Genomic DNA, 27,580 nt, shown 5'->3' with positions numbered 1-27,580 from the left:
CTTTTTGGGTCACAAGTATTTGCTTGTTTGTTCTTATGTTTTTTAACATACAATGTTAAAAATCAAGAATGATCTTCTCCTTGCATCCTTAGGTGTATAAAAATCTCTTAAGAACTTACTATATTTCCATCCATATTAATATTATATAAGAGATATTTATTCCTCATTAATATTGTGTAAGTGATATATATCACTTATTAATGCTATCATGAGGAGATGACATTTCAACCCCTCTATTCAAGTAAAATGATAAAGTTTAGATGCTATATGTACCCCCTAAACCACACAGGTAAATGATTCATATTTTTTTCTATTCTCTAAGCATTCATATATTTATTTTTAAAGCATTTATCATATACAACTAAAAATAAATGCTCTTATTTTTAGAATTTAATATTTATTATCTTATTTATTGTAATTTCTTATTAAAATTCACTAACTTTATTATCATAGGATATATTTTATCATCAATCATCAATTTCATGAATTTTAAAGAATACAATATTAACGTGAATTATATGTAATCACTCTCTATCCAAATACTAAAAAATCCTCATTAAAATCCTCATTAAATCCTCATTCCTTAGTAATAAGGAATATTGAATTTTGAAATATCATCAATGATAATAATTAATGACTTAATTTAGACATAATCCCAGATAATTAATTTTCTACCTTATGTCCTGACCTTATCTTGCTAAGTGAGAATCCCAGGTGCCTAGCTACTACTCCAATACAGCTCTTCTGGTTAAGGAACAATGGTTTATGTTTTGTTGCAAGGCAACAAAATCTATATATATTAAGAGAAATTCATGAACATGGCTCAAAACAAGAAGAAAAATAACTGAAAAAATAAAACAAATTTCATATATATGTATATATATGAACATAAATACTGAAAATCCGAAACAAAAATCAAAGCACAAAAACAGCAAAAAACCTCAGTCTAGTGTTACATCATCTATCATATTTTAGGCAATATATATTTACAGGAAATCATCAATGTCGAAACTCTCTGGAATTTCGAACTTCAACAAGCTGCTGTAGCACTCCCTGTCATCCTCAGTACTGCTGCTGTTGACATATGTTGATGGTGAATTCAATGGATCCGGGCTCGTAAAACGCGTTGAAATAACCGAGCCAATGCTAAAATTCCGATAGCCGTTGTTTGCTGATTGGAATCCTGAGTACTCTTCAAGTTCAGGAACTGTAGGATTTGTTGTAGTAGTACTATTGCAATAAAAGTTTGGCTGTGAAACCAATCCCTCGTTCAAAGGCACGGAATTTTCTTGTGAATTTTGGCAGCTAAAAGTACTTGTTGTATTCGGTGAAAACCCTTCCACATTTGCTAGCATAAGTGGTGTTGTTTGGTTTAGAAATGTGCCAGTAGATGTAGTAGTAGTGCAAGCAGGAATTAGTTCAGCTTGATTCTGAAACTGGTTAGATTGTGACGATAATGTAGGGATAGCTTGGTTTTGTAACAGTGAGCTGCAAAGCTCGTTTTCTTGTAGTTGCTGCAAAAACAGGTCTGAATTTTCTTGTTTCAACGATGATAGAGTGGTGGATAGTCTAAAAATATCAGGATTTAGTAGGGCTTGAGTATTGCCCACCAAGGTTGACAGAGTGAGTAGTGATGATGGGTTACACAAAGCTGAACTCAGAATAGAGGATAGGTCAAGAAGATCAAGACGTGAGGCATGAGTCACTGGATCAATTCCATTTCTAAGCAACCTTTTCCTTATATGAGTGTTCCAATAATTCTTGATTTCATTGTCAGTTCTTCCTGGTAAACGAGCTGCTATAGCTGACCACCTAAAATTGAAAAGAAACGTGGAATTGTTAGCCTAATTATTCAAGTTAATTTATGACTATCATGACAGAAAAATTGTTATGAATGACTGGCATACTAATCCTACAAGATACCAAGGAGAAAAAATATCAATCAAAATCAAAATCCAAAGGGATAGTAGTCTTACTTGTTTCCCAAAATACTGTGAAGTTGAATTATAGACTCTTCTTCTTCAAATGAAAATCTTCCTCTCTTGATATCAGGCCTCAGGTAGTTTGTCCAACGAAGACGACAGCTCTTTCCACACCTTTGGAGCCCTATACAATGAATGCAACAAGCTAAGTTATAAGAAAAATAAAACAAAAAATCCATCATTCATAAATTAACGATCATATATATATATACCAGCATTTTTGGGGAGGGAACGCCAGTTTCCAGGTCCCTGAAGTTGAATATAAGCGGTGAGCTTTTGATCTTCTTCAGGAGTCCAAGGACCTTTCTTGAGTCCATTTTTGTCACAGCAAGGTGCTCTTCCCATTGATATAGTACCGTGTTCTTTTTTCTTGCAATAGTGCTTGTGGTTAGGACTTTGTAAGGAAGGAGACAAGGTTGTCAAAAGGAGAGAAAGTGGGCTAAGCTGATCTTAAAACAGAAAGTGTTCTTGTGGCTGCTAGGAGGAAGATGACCCTTCATATATATAGAGGGGGACAGAGAGATTTCAAGTCAAAAAGATTTGGTGCCGGCCTCTGGCCACGTACGTATCTTTCTTCTCTATGTTAATAATACAATAACACACATGTATAATATATATATATATATATGGGTATGCAATCTAGTAATTATGCACAATTAAAGACTTTAAACAAAAAAAAAATATTTTCTTATTCCAATTAATTTCGTTTTATCAGGAGAAATGCTTCCATCTTCACATCAAGTTCCCAGATTGAAGAAATCCTTGTTCTTGAGATTGCAAATACATGTAAAATGAAAAAGGTCAAAAAGCTTTGAAAGTCTGAAAGATACATGCTACAAAAACAGGCAACTTTAACTATCAGCAGATCAAATTGAAGATCATGGTGTGAATGCCTATGAAAGTAGATGGATTAAACGAAATTTGGATCATACAGAGAAGCGATAACCGTGTAATGTGTTTGACTTTGTTTTTGTACGAGTCCAAGATGAGAATGATTGGACGGTAGTGGTTAGACTTGATCGGAGAATTTTTTCCTCAGTTGCATGGCTGGTTGCTATCATTTATTTTAAATCATTTGCCCATTTTAGAGATGATTAGGCCTCCCTACGTTAGCTGTCATCGGCATTTCAGCACAGTACTCTAATAGCCAAGCAAAATTAAGTAACCATATGAGATTTACTGTACGTGGAAATATATGAGTACATACTTGCTATTAATTAAGAACAAGAGTTCATAATTTTAATATCAACAAATGCTGATAATTTGCAATTTAATTATACTTGAAAAATGATCACTGCTTCATTCAAAGAGTTTTCAACTACAAAATGACTATTAATCTAGTTCTATCATTCAATAACCTTTAATTATTATATCGAAATGGAAAATACAGAAACAAGAATGATAAATAAGACATGTTTTTTTACATTATGTTTTGTTTTGAAAGTATATAAATCTATTTCAAAACCGGTTAGATTTATTTTATATTTTAATTTTTTTTTAACTAAATATGTTTTTATCTTTTATGTATCCAACAATATGATTCATTTCATAGTCCTAATTATATATATATATATATATATATTTGTGAATAATTTATTTATGATCCTAAAATTATACTAAAATCCATAACCATATACACCATAAATAGTTTGCAATAGCATCCCATATAAAAAGAATTGGAATTAATTTATTAATTAGACATTGATTTTTCATTAATATGCCATTCATCAACATATAACAACAATATTATATAGGAGCAACCATCTAGGTGGTGGCCCAGTGATAAAAGCTTGAGATTAAGAAGTTTGCTCCCTCTGTGGTCTCAGGTTCGAACCCTGTGGTTGCTCATATGATGGCCACTGAAGGCTTATATGATCGTTAACTTCAGGGCCCGTGGAATTAGTCGAGATACACGCAAGCTGGCCCGAACACCCACGTTAAACTAAAAAATATATATTATATAGGAGCTAGGGCTTATTGTCTTTCACATTTATCAAATATTTGTTAGCTCCTTCTTGATTTCCTCGTGATAATATTTTAACATAATGTCTGCTGCTTTCCCACTGACCTTTACAGGTGTGTTTGTATGAGAGGCCTGTAATCTTCCAAGCATGACCAGTCTAAATCGACCACCAAGATCCAACCACGTAGCATAAAATTACAGGTGTGCTTTCTAACTCCAACAATAAAGTCAACCTTCTCTTCTCAATGACCTTGGAGCTCTCTCCCTTCGACAATTGTCCCTTGATAGTCCAAATATTACATGTTTGCCTCCTCTGTGGAAGCTTGAAAGGCTACCCTCTCTGTGGAACCAAATTCAAAGTCATTGAAAATCCGGTGTTAATTTCATCCACTCTCTAGCTAACAATCAGAGCCATTGGTCAAATATTATTATATTACATGCACCTAGCTATGTTTTGCCCTAGGTCAATATGGTAATTCCCTGAACCTTGCTTGCTCTACTTGTTCACTACCTTTCTTATATTTTTACTTTTTGGAAAACATACAAGAACTTCAGTACATTAATTTGATCTCGAAGAACAAGTTAGTTTAGCTAGTAAAGTCATATTTGACAACATGTTCGAGTGGAATTAAGATGAAAAAATAAAAATAAAAACTTTTTTTTTAGATTCAAGAGGGAGCCTTAAACTCTATGGAAATTACAAATTATATAATCTCGAAATGACAAAATGAAAAAATAAAAGAAAGATGATGGAATTAGCCACTTAATAATCTAATGAACATTTCAATTAAAAAGAAAGTGCAAATTAAAAGGATATTCTTGTCAAAGAATCATATCAATATAAAAACTTAAACTATTAGAAGAGATTTCAGTATATTATTTTTTAAGTAAAATTTTTTGGAGATATTGAAACCTCCACGGACTTACACTACTTTATGGTAATAATTAATTTTAATTAAAATAAAAATACAGATCACGAGATTCAAATTTGTAACTGTTTGATCATCAAAACTCTAATATCGTGTCAAAAAATTATTTTAATCCAAAAATATAAATCGTTATATGAAGTCTTAATACATGATCTATTCTATTCTATAACATCCCTAGCAATGTCATTAACCATTATTAATAGAAATAACATTGTATTAAGAATGTTATACATATATTCTAGATATTCTAGGTATCTAATACAATACGAAAGGGATCTATTATTCAAACCATGATCTTAATTATCTAGTCAAGCTCAACAGGAAGAAAAAAAAAAAAAAGAGAGAGGAGAAATCTTAGTCCCCTGTCTCCCTGTTTGCTGTCTACGTGACAATGCCATTTAATTTACAAGATTAATTACATGTATATTTTAAGTCTTTAGATTACCATGATGACAGGTGCCTGCGTGTATACACGTTAAATTATTAAGAACATAAACATATAGATTATGTGAATCTTCTATTCATTTCCCATTAATGTGGCTGCGATATCAATCCATGACGCTGTTGTGGAAAGTTCCTGAAAGCAGTTCGTCACCATAATTTCTTTTATAATGCATGGCTTATAAATCTAATATTTGCTTACATAACATATACTATTTCAGGTAATTACTTGTCACAAATCTAGGGTTTGCTTGTGCATGGCTTACTCTTTATATCTATGGTCATTAAACGTCTTAAGAGTTGACTTAGCTATATATTATATAATGCCAGAAATAAGTGTGTGTGTGTGTGTGTGTGTGTGTGTGTGTATATATATGTCTATATATATATATATATATATATATATATATATATATATATGGTAGTTATACATATGTTGTTAAATTGTTGTTGGATCTAGATAGCCGAGAGCTCCAACAAACTTTGAATAATGGTGGGTTTTTAATTTCATCTTCTTCTCAAGGTATCATTTAAATCTTTTGAATTCACATGCATGCGTATAAAAAATAGAGGTTAATTTTCAAGGTATGAGACAATATTATTCTATGTACTTATAGCTAGTTTATGCTACGTACTTAATAGAAAACATTAGGTAAATCAACAGAATCTTGAGCTCCAAATTCTGTAATGTATAAAGAATTTATAGCATGATCGAAGAAGATAAACTTAACTTTGATCCTGTCAGTTGTTGGATTGTGAGAAGATGAGCTAGGGCACGTGGACGTACTAGCTAGCTAGGTTTGTGGCAGAAATTTACATGATCGATGTCAAAATTACACGTAAATGATTTGCTGCTGGTGTTGATGAACGATGGATTTGTGTCTTTGGCCACCAAAATGCTCGTTGATATGGCGATGCATTTTTTTTAAAGCACAAATGAGGTTTATGTTCAAAATTCAAAAGAGGAAAGCACAGACAGATAGGCTTTTTCTACAATGCACGTATATATGCTCTAGAAATGCCTAAATTCACTATGGATTTTAGTAATGAGTTTTTTCCTCCTCGACTGTATCTTTTTTAGGCCATTTTAATGACCACTCACTGCTAATTTGTTACAGAAAAATATAATTTAAAAAAAGAGGATCAAAGTAAATAACATGAGGAAATCTGGTGACCAGTTACAAATTAGCATAGAAAATTTCTTTTTCATCCATCTACTTTGGTTTTCATTCATTTTTAGTCCATTTAGTTTTTAAAGTTTTAGTTTTGATCCAAACATCAATTTGTTTATTTTTTAGTTGACGAAATAGAAAATCATTAAAAAACAGTGAAAGAGAGAGAAAATCATTAGATGACTACATTTCAAACACAAAAAGATTGTTCTTTGTGTTAACAAGTTTCATTCGATAAGAGAATTTTTATTGGGATATTTTTTCCCTTTATCTTGCCAAAAAAAAAAATCAGGGTTAAGAGATGTTTTTGTTTTTGTTTGATTTTGTGTTTTTAAGCAAATTTTAGGGTGTTTTGATCGTTGATCTGTTTTTTTTTCTTTGACATTATAAGGATGTTTATTAAGTGTTTTTAGGTGAAAGTAAGTCAAAAAATCATATTTCTAGGTCAAGAAAACACTAGCCTAATTTCCTAATCATCCTTTCAATGGTAAAAAAATAGGCAATTTGACAACAAATTGTTTGCCACGATAAGTGAATCATTATTTGTCATAATAGATGATGCATCGTTTGTTATTATTTTTTTAAAAACAATAAGGGATAGATGACATGTCAATCCGCTCCTACTTCCAAAAAAAATGAAAGGTCAGGTGTGTGGGCCAGGCCATGCAGTCCATACACTTGACCTTTTCTTTTAATGAGACAAGCAAATATGCCATCCAAGCCTTGACACGGGTTTTTTTTTTAACTTTAATTTATTTTTTATTTAATTGTATATTAATTAAAAAGATTGATTCAATGTATGTGTGAGATGTTTGATCTAATAAGTATTTGATTTTAATTAAGATTAATTAAAATAAATAAATTAAACAAAATTTTATGATGTTTTTTAATAAAATATTATTTAATTTTTACTTGGTTTACGAATAAGATTGCAACATTATTTTTTTCTGTTATTAGTAGGCGTTCTTTTAGTTCAACCCCACATAATATTTTTTTCTTTAATTTTTTTCAATTGTTTTTTTATGCATATTTATTTTTATTATTATTCGATTAAATAAAAATTAGTTCCAAGAAACAAATTTCTTATAGATAACTAGCTCTATGGATCATATTTCGAGACCAAACAACTTAATTTGAGTCTATCTAAAAGTTTTTCAATTTAGTATTTGGTGAATATTATTTATTTTTTGCTTGGTTTTTGAATAAAATTGTAATTTTTTGTTAATATCAGTGGGCATTCCTTTTTAGGTAACCCTACAAAGTTTTTTACTTAATCACTGATTCGCTCCCATATGCATGTTTATTTTTATTATCGTTTGATTAAATAAAAAATTAACTCCGATAAATAAAATTATTAAATTCAGTTGGGTTTATAACATATGTTATTAGATCAAATATTTTAATCAACATTTATCTCTTATTTTTTTAATTTAAATTTTTATTATCATAAATGACTTCTTTTTTATATTTATTGAAACTAAAAACTCTCAATTTAAATGTATACGTTGTCTTTTCGATCTATAATTAAAAACAATTGTAAGAATAGGACAAGTAGGTAAGAGACACTAACCAGTTACTGATCTGATGAAAGATTATCCTTTCAAAATAACAATTAGATCATGGGCCTAGCTAGTATTACTAGAATGTCCAAAATTCAGCATTCCAACACCCAAATTAGCTCATGTTATTTTCTTTATTATTATCCAATAAACTTTATTAAAAAATAAAAATATTAAATTAAACTTTTTAATAAATCAGTTTATTTTGAACGGAGTGTAGATTTACTTTTGATTTGTATAATTTTTTTTTGTTGTAAAATTCCATCCATCATTATAGGAAAAAAAACTCAAATGGGCTAGAAACTTGATCTAGTTATAAGAAAATTGGCATGATTAAAGGTTCCACATAATTTGACCCCATTTTTTAATTGCCGATTATTTTTCTTTCTAGCAAGTGGGAAATTGGGCTTGTCATTAATTAGCTTAGAAGTGATATAAAATCCAGAGTTGGGCTGGGCTATCACAAATATGGCCCTAACCTTGTCTGCAAGTTTATCATAATGGGCTGAGCCCAAATCATGACCCCACGATGAAGCTCGATTCTACCACTCCTTCGAAAAACTGGACTCAAAGCTCAGATGGGTCTTTGGACTTTGATCCCTGCCCGGTCAGCAGATGGCAGCATTGACTTTTCAAGGTAACTCAAGTACTTGAAATTGGTTAAAAGCAATTCATACAGGACTGCAAGCGTCTAATAAAAGTTGTTTTTAAAGTATTTTTTATTTATAAATATATTTAAATAATTTTTTTATATTTTTTAAAATTTATTTTTAATATTATTCAAAAATATAAAAAAATATATTAATTTAAAACTAAAAAATAAATATTAAAAATATAATTTGACAGCAATACTAAAGGAGGGGGCCTAAATCTATCTGGCCCCACCGATTTATCAAATCTTTTCAAATAATTTTGAATACGCCATCGATATCAGATCTATCAATTATGATACAGTTTATTTTGTAAAGTCAACTTCAAGAATTTTTTAAATTTTTATTAAAAAAATATTGTTTAATACTTCTTTTAATAAAAAATTGAAACAACTTATTTTAAGATAAATCTAGGCTGACTCGTCACAAGCCTATAATTAAAGACCCAACCGGGTCAGAGCTGACAACTTCAATTAGACCTCGTGCAAGCTTTCTAGTTGGCAGCCACGTAAGCTAGAGTTCCCAACTCCCTGGGGTTGGCGTGTCGTGTTCTAATTTTATTTTATTTTTACATGCTAGCCCTCAGTTTCGATAAAAAAAAAATTCTAAGAAGGAAATGAAAATCAATATAATAGACTGCAAATGCTAACAACGGTCAGGTAATAGTTATAAAAAATAATATAAATTATATATTAAAATTTTATTTAATATTTTAAATTATTAAATTAAAACGGTATTTTGATATGATATAATATGATATTATTACTTTAATAATTAAGTAATTATAAATTTGAATTTTATTATTTTTATTTATTTAATAAAAATAAAATATAAATTTATATAAATTTTAAACTCAAAAAACTTTCACTCACATAATTATTTTACAATAGCTAATGAAAATCAACAGGCACTGCCTCTAACCTTTCTCGATTTTCTTTGCGTTAATTGGGTTTCCATAGAACGTATCATCTTCAATGAACACACAAATATCTCCAGGAATCATTTCATCGAGTTCATCATTGCAAGCCTTGAACATTCATTCTCCCATCACCCTCAAATACTTCTACCTTTTTGCTGAAAACTTAATATTTCCTCCGAATTCTAATAAGCTTGAAATCCGTTATTTTAGAAGGCGATTCAACTTCATTAATCTTCACTGAATCTAGCAGTGATTTTGCACTAGAATTCTCACCAGGACGACCTGTGTCAAATGACTACTCAGTACTTTTTCCGAAAGCAGCATTCAAAGTCATGACGCTTTCCCAGGAAAAAGGATTTGTATGGGATTCAACATCCAACATGGGATAGGTGATGGCAGTTTTGCAAGGTTGTGGTCTTCAATCACAAAAGCAGCCGGAAGAGATCTAGATCGATGAAGCATTTTTTAATTAGGGCTGATCAATTCGTGCCATATTATGATATTAGGACTCAGTTAAGGGACCAGCCTGAAGGCCTTGAACTCGAGGTCGACATTGTGTGAAATCATTTCAAGAAAACTAGTATGAAGGATCACAACCTCCGCCGCCACCTTCCAATAAGGTTCGAGCCACGTTTATAATGGGTCAAACCACTGCTCAACAGCTCGAGAAAATAGCGACAACCAATACCCCTCTCGATCACATATATCAACTTTCACTTAACTTGTGCTTACGTGTGGTCTTAATTGCATGTCAAAGGCAAGAACGGCAACTGATGAAGAGGAAGGAGGTGATAATGAAATGGAGCCCTTAATTCATTTTCATGGCAGATTGTAGAGCTCGTTTGGAGCCGCCCCTACCTCCTAGCTAGTTGTTTCGGCAATTGCCTTGCGCTTTGTCTTTCCTAGATATTGACGCGTCTATATCAATACGGAAAAAAAAAATCACTATTTTTTTAATAAAAAAAACATTAACCTGGACTTGAAGATTAACTCTGTACGTAAACCAAGTTCTTTTTCAAATCACTCTTCGAATTGAGTATTACAGCTATAATTTTCACAAAGATTTTAGATAAAAATCCAAAAGTGTTGTTTAATTTGTAGAATCAACACATATTAAGTGTTTTTGTGACATATTAAGTTAAAAATCATTATAAAATAAATCAAAATCATAAAATTAATTATCCAAAATAACAAGCACCATGATGAGAGTTTCTCATCCATGTGAAAGTTGCTATAAAACAATACATGAAAAACCCAGGTTCAACAACCACCCAAAAAAAAAAAATTAGCTCAATTTGACTTGGTATTATTTAAAGTCTTTTTTTTAAAAAAATTTTTAATTCCATCCTTCAACATTAAATTTTGGACCTTGAGTTTTCTGATTTTTTTCCCACATTCCTTTTTATTAAGTTATCATAATCTCATATCTCGGGTCGCAGGTTAGTCGAGTTAACCCGAGTTTACTTGAGTTTTTTCTTAATTGATTTTTTTTTAGTTTCACCTTTCATCATTTAGTTTGCTTGGGAGTCAGCATCTATTTTTTTATTCAATTATTTTTTTACAAGATTATCTCAATCTCACGATCATATCATGAATTTGACATGCTAACTCGAGTTGGGTTTTTTTTATTCTTTTTTAAAATTGATTTTTTAGTTTGTCCTTCGATGTTTGATTTACTAATAACTGAGTTTTAATTTTTTTAATTTTCTTTTTATAAAATTAATTTTTTTAATTAACCAAATTTATTAAACCTATTTGAATTAATAACACGAGTATCATATTCTTTTTACTCTTTAAACTATTATCATTGCCTAAATATTTTTTTTTATATGAAGAGAAATCTTACCTGACCCACAAAACAGCATCAGCTTCCTATTTAGTTTGTTTTCATAATCAATAATGTATGATAAACAGTTATAATCTAATCATTTTTGTCTATTCTCATATGCTTGACCACGTCTGCCCACAGTCCGCGGCGGCAAATTGTTATTTTTCGTTCTTTGGTCCAAATCATCCTAATCAGCTGAGCAATCTTCCAGTTTTTTCTTTGCGTACAAAATAAAAGGGATTTTTTTTTTCCACATAGAAAACACAAGTAAAATTTTTAATTTTTGATGAATGAGAAAATTCGCCGTGCAGGAATGGATTTCGATTGCTTTGAATTTTGCTACTCAGACGTGGAATTGTAGACAACTGAAAATTATAAGCAACTTTACAAGGAGGATTTTGCTTTTGTTTCTTTCTCCTTGAAACCTTGTTGGTCTTCAAATGATTAAATTAGTTCTTGACATTCATACATAGAAAATTAAATCGCCTTTTATGAATTGGATAGAATCTTCATTGTCTCTCTTAAACCCACACCACGTCTCTCTCTCCAAGCAAAGCATCTTCTTTCCAAGCAAAGCATCTTCTGTCTATACCAAGATTGTTATATTTGTTAGCCACCTTTGCTATGGGCAACTCTCTTCCATCCAAGATCAGCAAAGTAGATACTATTTCTGGAGACAAGCACCATGAACAGAGTAAACGAAGAACTTCATGTTTCACAGCATACAAGGTACGCCCCCCCTCTCTCTCTCATATCGTTTCGGTTTATCATAATTTTGCTTATGGTGTTGTGCGACAACAAGTTTCAAGAATCATGCATAGTTCCTCCCGTGTAACCTACCTTAATCTCGGCAGATTCATCTGGTAATTTAGCTTCTCCTGGTTACTTTGCGTTGCATGTATGTATTGATGAAAGGCTTAAATAAACTATGAAGCATAAAAACCTGCTAATAAATCAATACCATCTCTGTCTTACTGGTTATTTTTGAAATCTAGAAGATGGATACGTACACGGGTGTAATATGCTATAGGATAGTTGTGTAATCTTTGAATAGAAGGGAGACAATCGATAAAGTATGGACGAAACACATTGACGATAGAGATAATTAGTCATTGTTCTTGATGGAGCAATATTGGGTTATATTTGACATTGTTGCGTCAATGTTTGCCAAGAAGATGAGAAGTTTTTTCCTTCCCATGTGCCTAAGTTCTGGTGGCGGACTATGAGGAGCTCCATATCAAGCCACTAAAAATTATTTAACATTATGCTCGTTGGGCTTGATCCAATCCATGTCAAAAAAAATAAAAAACAAAAAAAACAAAATAGGAGTTATTATTAGGTATTCATGCAATAATGCAATGAGATTTGGGATGTTCAGGAGTGACTTATATTTATTTTTTTATATTTTAAGAGTATATTTTATCGGGAAAAAAGTATTTTATTGATTTTTTTAGTATTTTTTTTTTATTTTTGATATACTGATATCAAAATTGAATCATTTTAATATATATTTTTAAAAAATATTATACATCACAATATCAAATTCATGCTAAATCAATAGTGTTAAATTTATAACATTTGATTATTATCTTTAAAATTGTTTAAGAGATAAAATTATTTATGTATTTGTTTTTTTTTTTTTACTAAATATATTTTTGTTTATCTTTAAAGATAGGTTTATTGGCTAAGGAAGTTTACTTTTTTTTTTAATTTCTTGGATTTAAACTTTAAATATAAATTTAGAAAAAATTATTAAATTCTTTTGATAAATCAAACCAAAATTATTAAATTCATAATAGAGATATATCATTTCTGTTGATACAATAGTATTGATTTCTAGAAGGATTGAATTATGATTCTATAATGGTATATAAGCTCCAGCCACATCTCAACATCTCCATTTATGTTCATATCACCATCAACATCTTCTTCTTCCCTTTTTTCATTCATTCTCCACCATAGCAAATAATAACAAATAAAAAAACTTTGGGTTTTAATTATTTCATGATTTCACGTTATTTTAAATTTAACCAAATATAATTTATTTCTTTTTTTAACTTAATCAGGTGCCTTTTATGTGATAAAAATTAAAAAAATATACACTTAAAATCATAGTTTTAAAATCTGACTCGGTCCGATAGGTCAACCTGGAATCTGACCGACTTGAGACCGAAACCGGGCTGGATTTATAAAAAAATAAAGAAAGTTAAAAACTTGACAAATCCAGTAAAACTCGATTGTAACCCGTTGATTATTTATTTATTTTTAATTAAAATAAAATTATTTTAATTTATAAAAATATTAAAATTGAGCTGAATGATACACTTGTCCAATTAAAACTCGTAACTCAGAAAAAATTATGGGATATATTCTTAAGAAAAGAAAAGGAAAAAAAATCCACGTGACAACAACATTGGATTCTTAAACCTAACCGCCGTAAATGCCAAGTAGGACAACACATCAGCATGGACCCCACCCCAAGTGGAATCTGACAGCATCACCTTCTTAGCGCGAAACGAAAATAACAGCGAGCGTGATTCACATTCACAAACGTGGATACCTCTCAGTAAACAAACAAACCGAGTCAACTGCTGCCCCTCTGTATTGCTATAATAAGAGAATTGAATTCTCTTTCTCTCCAACTAAATCAAAATTCTCAGAATCGAATTCCTCTTTCAATCAAATTTCGTTTCTTTTTTTTCCCGGCTAGATGGAGGGTACATTGACGACGGATTCGGTTTCAGATTCGGATTTCCTTAAGGAATTTTATATTCCTAATTACATTTTGGTTCCTGATTCGAAATCCGATTCCACTCCTCCACCTCAGCTACCTCAGTGTCCGGTTCTGGTTTTTATCAATTCCAAAAGTGGTGGTCAGCTTGGTGCAGATCTTTTTAAGACTTATTCTGCTCTTCTTAATGAAAATCAGGTGAGGCTTTTTTTTTTATTTGAGTTTCTCTTCTCTGATGACAAATCGGTGATTTGTTTATGTTTTTAATGGACTTTTAGGTTTTTGATTTGGGGAAGGAAGCGCCGGATGTGGTGTTGCGGAGGATTTATTTGAATTTGGAGAAATTGAAATCTAATGATGAATTTGCGGCTAAAATTCAAGAGAAATTGCGAATTATTGTAAGTTTTTTTTTTTAATTTTAGTTTTTAGGTGGTGTTTGGATTCCTGAATGTGAAGGTGAATGTGAATGTAATTGTGTTTGTTTTATTTTTTTTTATGTGTTGAAATATTTTTGTTTGGATTGATTGTTTTATTTTTTATTTTTAAATTTATGAGTGTTGAAATGTTTTTGTTGGGATTAATTGTTTTATTTTTATATTTATGTTTGTTGAAATGTTTTTGTTTGGATTAATGTTAGGTTGCTGGTGGAGATGGAACAGCTGGATGGCTTCTTGGTGTTGTTTGCGATCTTAAATTATCGCATCCGCTGCCGATTGCTACTATGCCACTGGGGACCGGAAACAATCTTCCGTTCGCGTTTGGTTGGGTAAGAAATAATGTCTATGAATTTGAAATGGAGGATGTAATTTGAACGTTTCGAGATTTCTGAAATTGATGGTAGTTTGAGTGATGTAATGTTAGAATGAGCAATCTGGAAGAACTGGAGTGTAATATGAAGTGTATTTGCAGGGAAAGAAGAATCCAGGAACGGATGTTCAGGCTGTGATGGCTTTTATGAAGAAAGTAAAGAATGCCAAGGAAATGAAAATAGACAAGTTAGTTAGCATAACTATCTTTGTGTTTGTATGTGCATGCATAGTGTAGCTTTGTCTGGTTACATGACTCGGATTAATGTTCTTGTGGGGATAATTCGCTTAGGATTTAATTTCTTGAAAATCTCTTTCTGCGCCATAAGTTTGGTGTCTGATTGAACAAACATGGGGTGATTGCTTTATATTTTGGTTCGTCATTGCTTGCTTCATTTTTATTTTGACTTACATATTTGCTTTTTTATATTCTTGTTTGAAATTCAGCTGGCATATTCTCATGAGGATGAGAGCTCCTAAAGAAGGTTCCTGTGATCCCATTGCACCTCTTGAACTACCACATTCTCTGCATGCAGTTCACCGCGTTTCTCCAACAGATGAGCTCAACATGGTAGTGCAGTCTACATTGCCCTTACGAACTTTTTTTTTTTTGGAAAAGTGCTCTTAAGAACTGTCTAAAACATTTCTTGGTCATCATTTTGCTTATAATCAGGAAACTGCATTTGATGCCCGTGCAAAATCCAGTAGTAATTGCCTATTTGAACCCCAACACTACTTTTCTACTCTTTCAAATTAAAATTCTTCGATATTACGTTTGAGCCTGGAAATAACATATACTTTTTGAAAGAACCTCACTTGTTTTCTTGGTGCTGGTGCAGTCTTTGATATCTATCAAGTGCCTACTCTGATACCAAAGGTAGTTCCTTTGAAGAAGGATATTGCATATGAAATTGCATTTACGGTAGACTGACAATTGGATTTCTTCGGTACCATTTAAACCAGACCCAATTAAAATTCAATAGTGTATATTTGCCTGCATCATAAATAACTAAATGCTGTGGCCTTTTTTCTGCTTTAGCTTTAGTGCAAAACCTTTGATAAAATCGGAAGATTCCTACTGAGAACGTGTTTTATTTATTGTCATTAATTGTTTTTGTACAATTTTTCTACAAGTGAGAAAAACAAAATTCGTTGACTTCTAAGAGAGTACTATCTCTAGCGAAGAAAAGTGTGGACAAACCTTAGAATCGTTCTGTTCTCCACTTTAACATATCAACTTCTTTGAATTTAAGTTGCATCATGCATGTCTTACAAAAATGTTTTGGTTGCTTCACAGGAAGGTTATATCACATTTCGTGGGGGATTCTGGAACTACTTCAGTATGGGTAAGACTTCTATCCTGGACCAAGTATAATTCTTTTTATTTTTCTTATTGGCCAATTGAAACCTTAAAAGAAGATATATCTGTTTTCATAATTCATTTTTGGGTTATTCCCTAAAGTTTTACTCCCTTTTCTTTTAAAATAAATAATAAATAATAAATAATAATAGCAAGAAAACTAGTATTTTAGCAAAAGTAGGAAAATCAAGCTGCAATTTTTGATGGAATTGAGAATCTAATTGTACCTTGTTGTACCCAAGATTAAAGAGATAATACAGATTCAATGTCAAATTAAATTATAATTGAACGAATCTGCATAAAAATAAAGTCCAAGGATATAATTAGATTTTTAATAGGTCAATTTGATTTAATCATGGACCAAATTAAAGTTTAATTATGTTTAAGAATTAATTTGAGTCTAATTAAAAGATTTAATTAGGTACAAGGACTTAATTATATTTTAAATGAGTCAAATTAATTTTATTAGGGGCTTAATTGGTGAAAAATTAAATTTGAAAGTCTAATTTGAGCTTAATTTAGAAAATTAGAATTTTAGAGGATCAAATTTAATTTTTACAAAGTCAATTGATTCCAATCAGGGGTAAAATCGCAAGAAAATCAAAGTTTTAGGGTCATTTAGGGGTTAAATTGAAGAAATTAACAGCCAAAGATCATTTTGAAAAAGGCGTCGAACTTTGGGGATCCAATTGATTGAAATCAGAGATGAAATTAAAGAAAATCAAAAGTTTATTGGTCAATTGAGGATCAATTTGCATAAATCCGAAATCAAGGACTACAATGAAAAAGGCCCTGAAATTCAGGGCTGATGTTGAAGTTTTTTCAGGTATAAAATTAAAAGTTTAGGGTCAATTAGGGCTGCAATTGAAAAAAAAATAAAAGATGGAGGATCAAATTGAACTTTGGCAAAATGCTTGAATTAAAACCCTAAAAGTCGAAACGACATTGTTTCATTTAAATGAAACGGCGCGTTTTGACCAAATAGTAAAAAAAAAAAGACAGACCAGATGACTTGTTGTTTTGTCTATTATTCATCTTTTTCTTTCTTTTCACCTGAAAGAGACTGTTTAGGGGGTTGCTTTTCAAGTACATTTAATTCTTCACCTCTCCATCAAATTTGACAAAACTTGCACGAAAATGATAGCCTAACACTTGACCATACCCTGGTATGGTTTTTTCTGGCCGATTGACACTACACTGGCTGTGGCGACGGCCCAAAAAGACCAACTCAAGCAACCTTCAACTATCAAATTTGACAGTTCATGATGACCACTTTGAGCCAATGATTGATATCTTTTCCAGCTGAATCAAGGGTTAAGATTTATTCCCAGAAGAGACAGTGTCCCTTTCTACCTATTATAAATAAGGGTGAATTATATGCCCTGAAGAGAAATAAATCAGAAGCTAGAGTCTAAAAAAACCAATAATCCCCCTTTTCTCTCCCTGCTAGCTTTCTCCCACTTTCTCCGCCGCCATCACCAGCATCACACCGAACCTCCCAGCATGACCACCAACCATCTCCACGCCAAGTAGCTCCCATCTCTCCTGTGTCAGTCTGCCTCCCCCCGCCACCCTAGTTTTGCATGCAGGATGTTAATTAATTAATTCATGTCCTGCAACAGTTGGAAAGGTTTGGATTGGATCTATTTCAGCCCAGTCCACATGGTCGGGTCGGGTTTAGCGCAAACCCGTAGTCGGCCCGACCTGACCCGGCTAGGTTCGGCTCATATGGTTGGGCCGAGCCCAACCTAATATATTTAATAATAATATAATAATATTAAAGGAAAAAAGAAAAATTTTCAAATTTTCCAAAGGGCATTTTAAAAATATTTGTGGGTCCCTCGCATGTTTTTCCAACCATTTTGCATAATTTCATGTTGTATACTTACATTGTAAGATATAGATCCGGTATTAAAATACTCGGTTTTCTCCAAAACTTTCTAAAAAAATTGAAAATTTAAAATATTCAAAAAAAAAAATAAATTAATTTCCTCTTAAAAAAACAAAAATGTTTTGTTTCCGTGCATGCTGTTGAATCCTAAAATTTTTCCAAACATATTTTCATAAGAAAAAAAAATTGCATCTCTCATGTTTTAAAATGTAAAATTGATATCATAATCAGTTTATGATTATCCGTTAGAGTTTGATTAAAATATCAACAATCTTTCACTAATCATTTTGTTCACTTTATATTTAAAGTGTTATGAATTTATATGTAGACTTTAATATTTGAGGGTATAAAATTACATTATAAAGTATACTCTCAGGTATTAAAGATACAAAGAGTAAAATAAATGCAATGCTAAAATTTAGACTTTAGAACGGTTAGGATTTAACCAGATAAGATAGAGACTTCCTCATGAAGGAGATCTACCTTGAATCTTAGACGAGACTAACGAATATAAACTTGACTTAGAAAAACAATTAAACAATAACGCAGCTTACCTCAGGTAGGGTGCACTGAGGGCGATGTGTCTTCCTTTGCACAACCAGTCCCTTATCCAAATTCTCACATATCATAGGTTTCCTAATAACTTAATACTAGGCGAGAGCTCTTGAACTTTATAATCATAATTTTATGGATAGAGCTAAAACCCATTTCCAATGCATCCTTTCCGGAGGCAGACCTACCATCACTCAACGCCGCACATGCCCCGCGACATCTGTCATGGATGCCTCTAAAGTATAGTGCAATTTATTAGTATTTTTGAACTGCAAGATAAACTCCGTGTCTTATTTATAGAGTTTGTTCTTGAGGTTTAGAATATCTGAGTTCTTGTTTTTTTTATGTAATCATCGATTCATTGAAAACATCTGAGATAGTGGAGACGTTCAATATTTAATATCAGATTATAAGTTTTTAATATCTACCCTATATGCATGTGATTATAAGCATTAAGATGTAAATGTGAATTATATAGAGAGGATTTATTTTGTTTTGTTGTATCTTCTAACTTCCGTTACAAAATGTCACACTGTAAATATGTTTTAAATAACAAGGAATGTCAATTTAACTTTTTAAAGTTCAAAATCTTCTTTCTTGAAGCATGCCATGAAGACTTGGATTTCAGAAATTTTACATTTTACCCCAAAACGTTTTTCTGACATAACCACGACTTGTATTCTGTTGTTTACAGGCATGGATGCCCAAGTGTCATATGCATTTCATTCTGAGCGGAAGTTGCATCCTGAAAAATTCAAAAATCAGTTGATTAATCAGGTACTGCAATGTCTTCTATATTCCTAGTGCATTTTAATAAATTGAATTAAATATCACGGTAGTTCAATTATACTTGACTGTTGAAGAAAGGATGTCAAATTTTGATCAAACTTCTATTCTTCACCAAAATACGGGGCTTCTCCGAAGTCTACCATTAGGACTCTGGTTGGTAGGACAATAATTGGTCGGCTAAAGAATGTAATACTGTTCGTTTGATAACTTGTCCCTACTTTTGTACATACTAAATGGTCAGCTCAAAGTGAAATACTGCTTTCTTAATTATTGTTTATTTTCTCCCTATTGAAACAGAGTACTTATGCAAAGCTTGGTTGTACACAAGGATGGTTTTTAGCTTCTCTTTATCACCCTTCTTCAAGGTTAGTGTATAAAAAGCAAAACAGAGAGAGCGAGAGTTAACTGTTACCTGGATGCATGCAATATTACTGTCTGCGCTGTATATTGGGATTTCAACTGGTATCCCTTTGAGAAGAGATAGAGCTATAAATAAGACAAATATATTTCATTGTCTGAGAGTTTAGAGACTCGCTGGCAAATCCTACAGCGAATCATGTTATGATAAATGCTGCATGCCTCAGCAAATTATGTAATAGCGATGATTCTTCATTACAGGAACATAGCGCACCTTGCTACAGTGAAGATCATGAAGAAGACTGGTCAATGGGAAAAGCTTCATATACCTAACAGGTAACTCAATGGTTATGTGCTTCAGTTTTATGCATCACTTTTCCATGACTGCTAACTTTGAAGAAATGTTAAACGCTTCTAAGTTTCCACTGAAACTAAATATTGCTTAGAAAAAACTATAAAATGTTTTGTCTATTGACATCCCCTCCTCTGTTTTTTCTACGAACAGCATTAGGTCAATTGTATGCCTTAACTTGCCCAGCTTTTCTGGTGGACTAAATCCATGGGGAACACCAAATAGCAACAAACGACGTGACGTCAGTTTTATCTGTCCACTTGCTTATCTACTTTAAATTTTAGTTTTGACGGAAACTAAATAATTTAATCTCATGAACGTTTATTTTACTGAGGAAAATCTGATGAATTGGCCTCTTATATTCGTTTCAGAGAGGCTTGACTCCACCTTTTGTTGATGATGGACTTATCGAGGTTGTTGGTTTTAGAGACGCTTGGCATGGGCTTGTTTTGCTTGCTCCAAATGGACATGGAACTCGTCTTGCACAGGTGAAAAAATAAAACTGTAACTGAAATTCTTCCCTGATTTTAAATGGCGCGTTCTTTATGGATATCAGAAATTCATTCACGAAGAGGAAACCAAGATCGATTACTTATTCATGGATATAAAGGAATCAATCAGTGACCTAAGATGGAAATGCGTGCTGTGATTTCTAGGTTCATACAAGAAATCAAAATGTCTCATAAAAATGGCATTACATAATATGTAGATTAATCTTCTAAACTCGACTTTCTTTTGGTTTTGGCACTAGGCACACAGAATCCGCTTCGAGTTTCACAAAGGTGGCGCTGACCACACATTCATGAGAATTGACGGGGAACCCTGGAAGCAACCGCTACCATCCGATGATGATAATACTGTGTTGGTGGAAATCTCTCATCTTGGCCAAGTCAACATGCTTGCCACCGATGATTGCAGGTCTAAAAGTGTCAACGATCCTTTATCGCCATCCTGTCATGATGCAGACAAAGACAGTGACGAGGAGGACTCGGTACTAGCCGAAGAGTTTAGGAAATTTGGCGCAGCTGATACATTCAGGATCCCAGATGAAGTTGACATTTCTCATCTCAGTTAAACCTTTAAATATTCATTTTTTTCTCTGTGATTTGCTTACATGTTTATTGGGTTGATTCTCTCATGGTTTTGGAGTTTCATTTATATCATTTTTCATCCATATTGTTACTGAAATTGATTGTAAATTTATCCATTTACCAATTGATAATAAAACTGGTGGTTAAAACTCTTGCAATTTTATTTTAGGATTGCTTGGTACCTTGCCAAAAATTACTGTTGGTGAAACAGGTCTTTGCAGGTGTTATGGTTATAATCTACCCCTAACCTTAAAGCTTATTTCATACAAAATGCGCTTTATTTTTATTATTTTACAACCATCGGGCTTCATTTTATTTTTAAAGATTTATACTGTAACACCATAATCGTCCTCACAGCGTTTTATTTAGTTTTTTTTTCCCTCTTGCTTGCAACTTGGTTATTGTTCCATCAAGTAAAATCAAATACGAAAACCAAAAATGAATTGGAGTCAATTGTGATTGGAATTCACATGGCAGCAGCTGTCTCTTCCCTTCATATAAAAATTCCGGTTGAAGGGTTCATGGAATGTCTTCCAGCAATTGAGCTTCCTTTTCTCATTGGGTTTGATTTGGGTCTTGTTTGTTTGAGCAAATTGTGGCTAATTTTGAAGATTTTGTGGTTTTCAGTGGTGATTCCAGTCTTTCTAAGGTTTAGGTAAGTGTAGGCAAGAAGTGTGTGAGCAGTAATGAAGATGGAGAATAAGTTGGAGAAGGCGAAAAGAAAATTGGAGATTGATTGGCAGCTTCTCTTGCCCTCAAAACCCAGATTCTTCACTCTCTAAGGTAGATTTTTCTGTTCTCTTTTATTCCAATCTCTATCAATTATGTTTGGTTAGAGAATCAAACCACATAAGTTCACAAGATTGATTTGGAGGGGGGGGGGGGGGGGGGGGGTGCTTTTTTTAAAATAAAATAATATTAAATCAAGCTTGGTCAACACTGGTCTAAGAACTAAAAAAACAGTTTTTGAAACAAAAAAGACTAATTAATTCATTTCTTGAAACTAGAGGAACTAATTTATAATTTACTCTTCAATATGATCACTTTCCCTCCAAATAAAAAAAAATATAATGATTTATGAAACAATGAACACTGGTCAAGAGTTCGTCTTTCTTGCTTATGCAAAACATTCACTGGACTATCACTTACTATAGTGCTTTATGAAATCATTGCATTATATCCTATTTGTATCAGTAAAATTTTCCATTATAATAAAGTAAATACTCTGCATTAATTTCCCTACATACCTACATCATGATCATTAAGAATCCCGGAAGCAACTCCTACCAATTGACTTTGATTAAGCCATCATAATTGACACAAAGGACAAAGATAGTAATGTGGAAGTCCCTGTACCTTGTGGAGTGGAGAAAATTTAGGGAAGCTGATACTTTCAATCAATATCTCAAGTACAATTATATTTGGTTCATGGTGACATGACCTGACTTCTGTCCCACTTTCTCACTAAGACAGCTTTGTCCCATCTGCTCACTAAATATTATCCTAAAATATCTTTCTGTTTTTATTTGCTTACTCTCCTTATCAGGGTCAATTCCCTAGGGGGGTTCGGGTTCCAATTGTATGTGCAAATTTGTAGCTGTGACTAAAATTTTAGTTACCAAAATGTCTTTCACCAATTAACAATAGTAAAAGTCCATTCTCCTGTAGCAAATCAAATTTTGAAAATGATTCACAGGTTCAGTACATGTTATTTTCAGAAACTCCCATTTTAAGAGGATGCATACTTGCAGCTTACAGATGCAGTTCAGGCTGATGCACAATTATGTTTTTGTTTCTGTATAGCATGTGCTTATCACCAGTTGAATAAATTAATATTTCATTTCTGTAGATTGTGCACAATTATGTGCTTATCACCAGTATAAATGAAGATTTTCTATGATTTGTTTGTATGACATTGTTCATCAAGTTTATTGATTAGATTCGTGGTCAAACACAGTTAACGCAAAAAGGAAGTTTAATAGTGATGAGCACAAAGATATATTTGCAACTGGGTGTTTAATAACAGGATACATTTCTGGTACAGAAATAAGAAAGAAAATTGTTTGAAATAAAGGAAAGAAATATATAAACATGTGGAACAAAGAGGGAATGTATCCTGATCATCATACTGTAAATCCACAAGCTGACATATGGTTTGCTGAAACAGAGAAGTCTTTCGAGTGTACCTTAAAATAAAGGAGTGACGATGTTGAAGCTTTCGTATAATTTGATCTGTGTGGTGAGCGATGCTGTGTTGACTGAACTACTGTCCTACAACTTGGGGATCTCCCAAACATTTTGCTACCATCTCATTAGCCTTCTGTGATTCTGCACGTTCTTCTTGTTTCTTCTTTTCCCTGAAAGCCAAAAGCATCTTAGAAAACAGAACCACATGCAAGATGGGACAAACAAAAGAAGAAGAATGCTAGAACATATCTTGGGAGGAATCAGTTTTAGATGTTATGGGCATTTGATGAACAATTTACATGGCTCAACATAGATATCATAGCAAGTTCACAACTAGATTGTTCGTATTATATAACAATGTACTTTGATTAAACATTTACTGTTTAAGTTTGATGAATACAAATTTTCTCCAGATTACAGTTTCCGACTCGCAAGAAGTTCTGTGCGTGTTATTTTCACATACTCCCATTTTAAGAGGGTGCACACTTGCAGCTAAGAGAAGCAGTCCAGGCTGATGCACAATTATGTTTTTGTTTATGGATAATGTAATAATCACCAGTGGAATAAAATAATATCACATACCATCATTTTTATGTAAAAGAAATTGTATGGAGAAAGGATGTAGATCTTTACCTATCTACATACTCCTTCAGTAACTCTTTCGCTTGAACCAATTTAGAAAGAAGGCCTCGATATACATCAAGGTCCCGATCCACACTTCTTTTATTGATGTTTAGTGCCGAACAAAGCTGTTGCATGGAAATTAAAGGGTAAATGTCAAACTATCAAGCAAAAATCTTTATTTCATAACAAAGTTCATTAAGGAGTTGAAGTTAGCCAAATTAAAAATCCAACCACTTGAAATTAAAATTGGAAAATTCAAGTCCGAAATCTCTGTTAATTGAAATACTACATGCATCATATCTTGTTCGAGGAACTGAATCTCCAATTGAAAACAACACTTTCTCAAGTAAGAAGTCATGGTTCTCAAATATATGCAATAAGAAAGCATATGAAGCTCTTGAGCCCATGGAAGGAAAAATTAACCTTAGGATGCCAATGAATTTATTACTTGGATATATTCACCATTAGAACTTTCAGTTCCTGAAGCTTCTTTTTTTTTTTTTTTTTGCTTCGTATTCATTTTGTCAGGCAGAAGCTGAAAGGATTTAAAGTCATAAAATGTCCCAAATACACAAAGTTAAAAATGTATCACATAATATCTTCACAATCTGCAAGAAGAAGGTCTCATATAAATCCATATTCTCCAAACTTCTTGACACAACTAGATACTATACTGGAAATTTGGATCTCGGATTTGAGGGTTAAATGGGCTAAATTTATACACATGCAACTATAAATTGAAGCAAATCTTGGGAACTGAAGAATTTATGGATTTGATGAGCTAAAAACAACATCCAAAACAATGAAAATCACTAGAAAACTAAAACTTTAAATAGAATAGTAGAGCACTATATTACATAGATTGCAATAGAGAAGGAATGTAACAACCAACCTTTTCTAGTACTGTTGGTTCACTTGCATTTGACAGCTCAAGAAGACGAAATAACCCAACAGCAAAGAAACGGCTGTAGCTGAAATTCCCACTCGCAGCTCTTTCTGCAATGCCCTTTAATATCCCCTCAATTTCTCCTTCCTTAGATGAAAAGTCAACTAATGAACTATGAGTCTGAGCCCGAGCCCATTCTTCCAGCTTTTTAGCATCAATTCTGCAGACCAAAACATACAGAACTATTCAACCCAAATGGTGATTCAAGTCAGGTCAAATAGAAAGGTAATTTTTAGACTCTGTTCAATGAAACTATTAATGATCTATATGATGTAACAATTATATTCTTTCAGTTTCCTGTTATGCAGAGTAACAAAGGAATAAAAGAGAAAAAAATTGACCACCAATATATGAACATCTTAAAAGCACCAGGCATCTCCAATTTTTCAAATGATCTGGCTAAGCTTTTCAAACGTTTCAGTTTCTGCTACGTTTGTCATTTATCTATCTTTATGTGTTGCCTGTATTTCTTTTCATTTCAATTGGTTAGAAAAACTCAAATGATCTATATATAAAGGTAACAATGTTGATAAAAAAAATTCTTGAGAAAAATAGTTGTAAATTATGCATAGAATAAGATTTTTTTTTCTCATGTTTCTCTGAAACCATCCATGAGAACCACCTAAGCCTTATTCTTGCAAACATCCAGCAATTATTTAACTCTCTCCATCTAAATAAACAGAATTTTAAAGTGATTTGTGGTCTTCAGAAAACAAATGCCAATAATCAACAATAACAAACGTTTTCTTATTTCTCATGCAATAGTTTCAAATATAAAAAATTATCATTCAGATGCAATAAGCTTGATAAAAGAGATACTCTCATAAAGCATTAACAATCATTATTTACACTAATTCCTGTTTGAAAACTAAACTTTTATTGGGGAGTTGAAATAAACAAAAAGACTTCCAGCAACAAAACCAAAGAAAAACTCAGAAAACAAGCCTGTATTGCTCCGGGTCCTCCTTCAATGCCTTAATGTAAGCCTGAAAAATGGCCTCTCGATCCTCGTCACTCGGATACCCTTCCATGAGTTGATCATACACAGTAACAAGACCAAGACCAAACACGGGATCATAAAGGTAAGTCTTCTTATACCTCATCAAATGTTGTTGTACTATCAACTCCTGCAAAACAGTATTATAGATACTCGGGATCGGTCTCTTGTACGCCTTTAAGAAATTGGACTTTGTCTCGGATACCGTTGGTGGCACATCTGAAAACCCAATAAACCAAACAAACCATTACCAACAAATCCACACACTATCATACGCTACATCAACAAACCTAAAAATTGCAGAATTAAAACCATAAACACAATAATGACAAGGAAAAATAAAATCTTTGACCACAAATTCTCAGAAACTACAATTACGCATTAAAAACATACATATAAATTTCAAGTCTAAGTTTCCAATATCCACTAGGTGAATCATTAATAGTTAAAAAAAAATACTAAAATATATTTACTTCATTTTGTTACTGAATCAATCACAAAATTAGTTCTTTTCAACTATTAAACAGAAATTTTCACACAAACAATTCATAAAAATAAATGAATAAATCCCGCTAATTCCTCATGAATGTGAAAAAATGAATCTATAATCAAACAATTGAATGTTAAAAGCTTAACCTCCTAACTACACTAACTTTCTACAACTTTTATTTCTATTTTCTCCCACTTTCTCAGCAACCAAACACAAAACAGAAAAACAATAAAAAAAATCAGCAAAGACTATTTTTTTTTACCAGTGGAAGTGGACATGCAATGAATAGCCGTACGAGAAGTCGAATTCGAAGCTTTAACGCCAACATAGTGACACGAAAAAACCGACCGAAGTCGAAAACCTTCAAAACTTAAATTACGCGACGCTAAAGAGGACACGAAAGTGTTTCGCTCACTAGAAGATTGGTTTACAGCAGAGAACGATAGGCTAGTAATGGCAGTCATTGTTTATCGATACAAATGCGTGTTTGAATAGAGAGAAAATGAGAGAGTGTTTTTCCGGGAAAATTAAGTTATAGGGAAAGAAGAGAAGAAAATTATTTGCATTTTCTAAATCCTGTGTTTGGATTGAGAGAAAAGGAGAGAAAGTGAGAGGTTAGAAATTGAAAGAGAGGCTTATCTTAAAAAAAACAAAAAACAAAAACAAACAAACAGGACTTTTGTGATTTTTAGAGGGAACCAGTGAAGTTTGACACGTAATCTGTTTTATTTGTTTGGGTTGTTGTATGGGTGTTTGCGGTTTTTACCAATGGGTTGCTTGGAAACAAGGAAGTCCACTGAAGATTTTTTTATTAATAGGGTGTTTAGAGTGTAGGGAAATTATTTTTTAAAATAATATTTGTTTTAAAATATATTAAAATAATATAATTTTTTTATTTTTAGAATTTATTTTTGACATTGTACATCAAAATAATTAAAAAATACTAAAAAAGTTAATTTGAAAA

General features: G+C 32.2%; 3 protein-coding genes across 4 annotated transcripts; 1 reads left to right on the top strand and 2 right to left on the bottom strand.

Moving 5' to 3' along the window:
* Positions 1-807: 807 nt before the first annotated feature.
* Positions 808-2,472, bottom strand: LOC7494441 (transcription factor MYB41). The gene is made up of 3 exons (XM_002319351.4): positions 2,195-2,472; positions 1,977-2,106; positions 808-1,812 (listed from the first exon to the last, which is right to left on the bottom strand). The coding sequence occupies exons 1-3, from the start codon at positions 2,325-2,327 to the stop codon at positions 987-989; spliced, it is 1,089 nt and encodes a 362-aa protein (XP_002319387.1). The 5' UTR covers positions 2,328-2,472; the 3' UTR covers positions 808-986.
* A 9,452-nt stretch (positions 2,473-11,924) lies between these two features.
* Positions 11,925-21,535, top strand: LOC7497406 (diacylglycerol kinase 5). Its single transcript, XM_002319895.4, has 13 exons — positions 11,925-12,172; positions 14,154-14,372; positions 14,453-14,572; positions 14,812-14,940; positions 15,084-15,169; positions 15,428-15,551; positions 16,278-16,326; positions 19,478-19,560; positions 19,870-19,937; positions 20,191-20,265; positions 20,435-20,522; positions 20,653-20,769; positions 21,033-21,535. Exons 1-13 carry the CDS (start codon positions 12,068-12,070, stop codon positions 21,354-21,356), a joined length of 1,587 nt encoding a protein of 528 aa, XP_002319931.3. The 5' UTR covers positions 11,925-12,067; the 3' UTR covers positions 21,357-21,535.
* Positions 21,536-23,342: 1,807 nt separating this feature from the next.
* LOC7494440 (protein THYLAKOID FORMATION1, chloroplastic) lies at positions 23,343-27,298 on the bottom strand. Of its 2 annotated transcripts, none has more exons than XM_024583286.2 (5): positions 26,879-27,298; positions 26,228-26,345; positions 25,076-25,289; positions 24,193-24,308; positions 23,343-23,729 (listed from the first exon to the last, which is right to left on the bottom strand). In XM_024583286.2, exons 1-5 carry the CDS (start codon positions 27,078-27,080, stop codon positions 23,636-23,638), a joined length of 744 nt encoding a protein of 247 aa, XP_024439054.1. In that variant the 5' UTR covers positions 27,081-27,298; the 3' UTR covers positions 23,343-23,635. The 2 variants fall into 2 exon arrangements, with proteins under 2 accessions (XP_024439054.1, XP_002319386.1); XM_002319350.4 differs by having other exon boundaries at positions 26,075-26,345; positions 26,879-27,296.
* Positions 27,299-27,580: the final 282 nt, after the last annotated feature.

Source organism: Populus trichocarpa, chromosome 13 (assembly GCF_000002775.5).
Source record: "Populus trichocarpa isolate Nisqually-1 chromosome 13, P.trichocarpa_v4.1, whole genome shotgun sequence".
Classification (NCBI taxonomy): domain Eukaryota; kingdom Viridiplantae; phylum Streptophyta; class Magnoliopsida; order Malpighiales; family Salicaceae; genus Populus; species Populus trichocarpa.
Note: the sequence above shows the minus strand (reverse complement) of the source record. Positions and strands in the feature narration are given on the sequence as shown.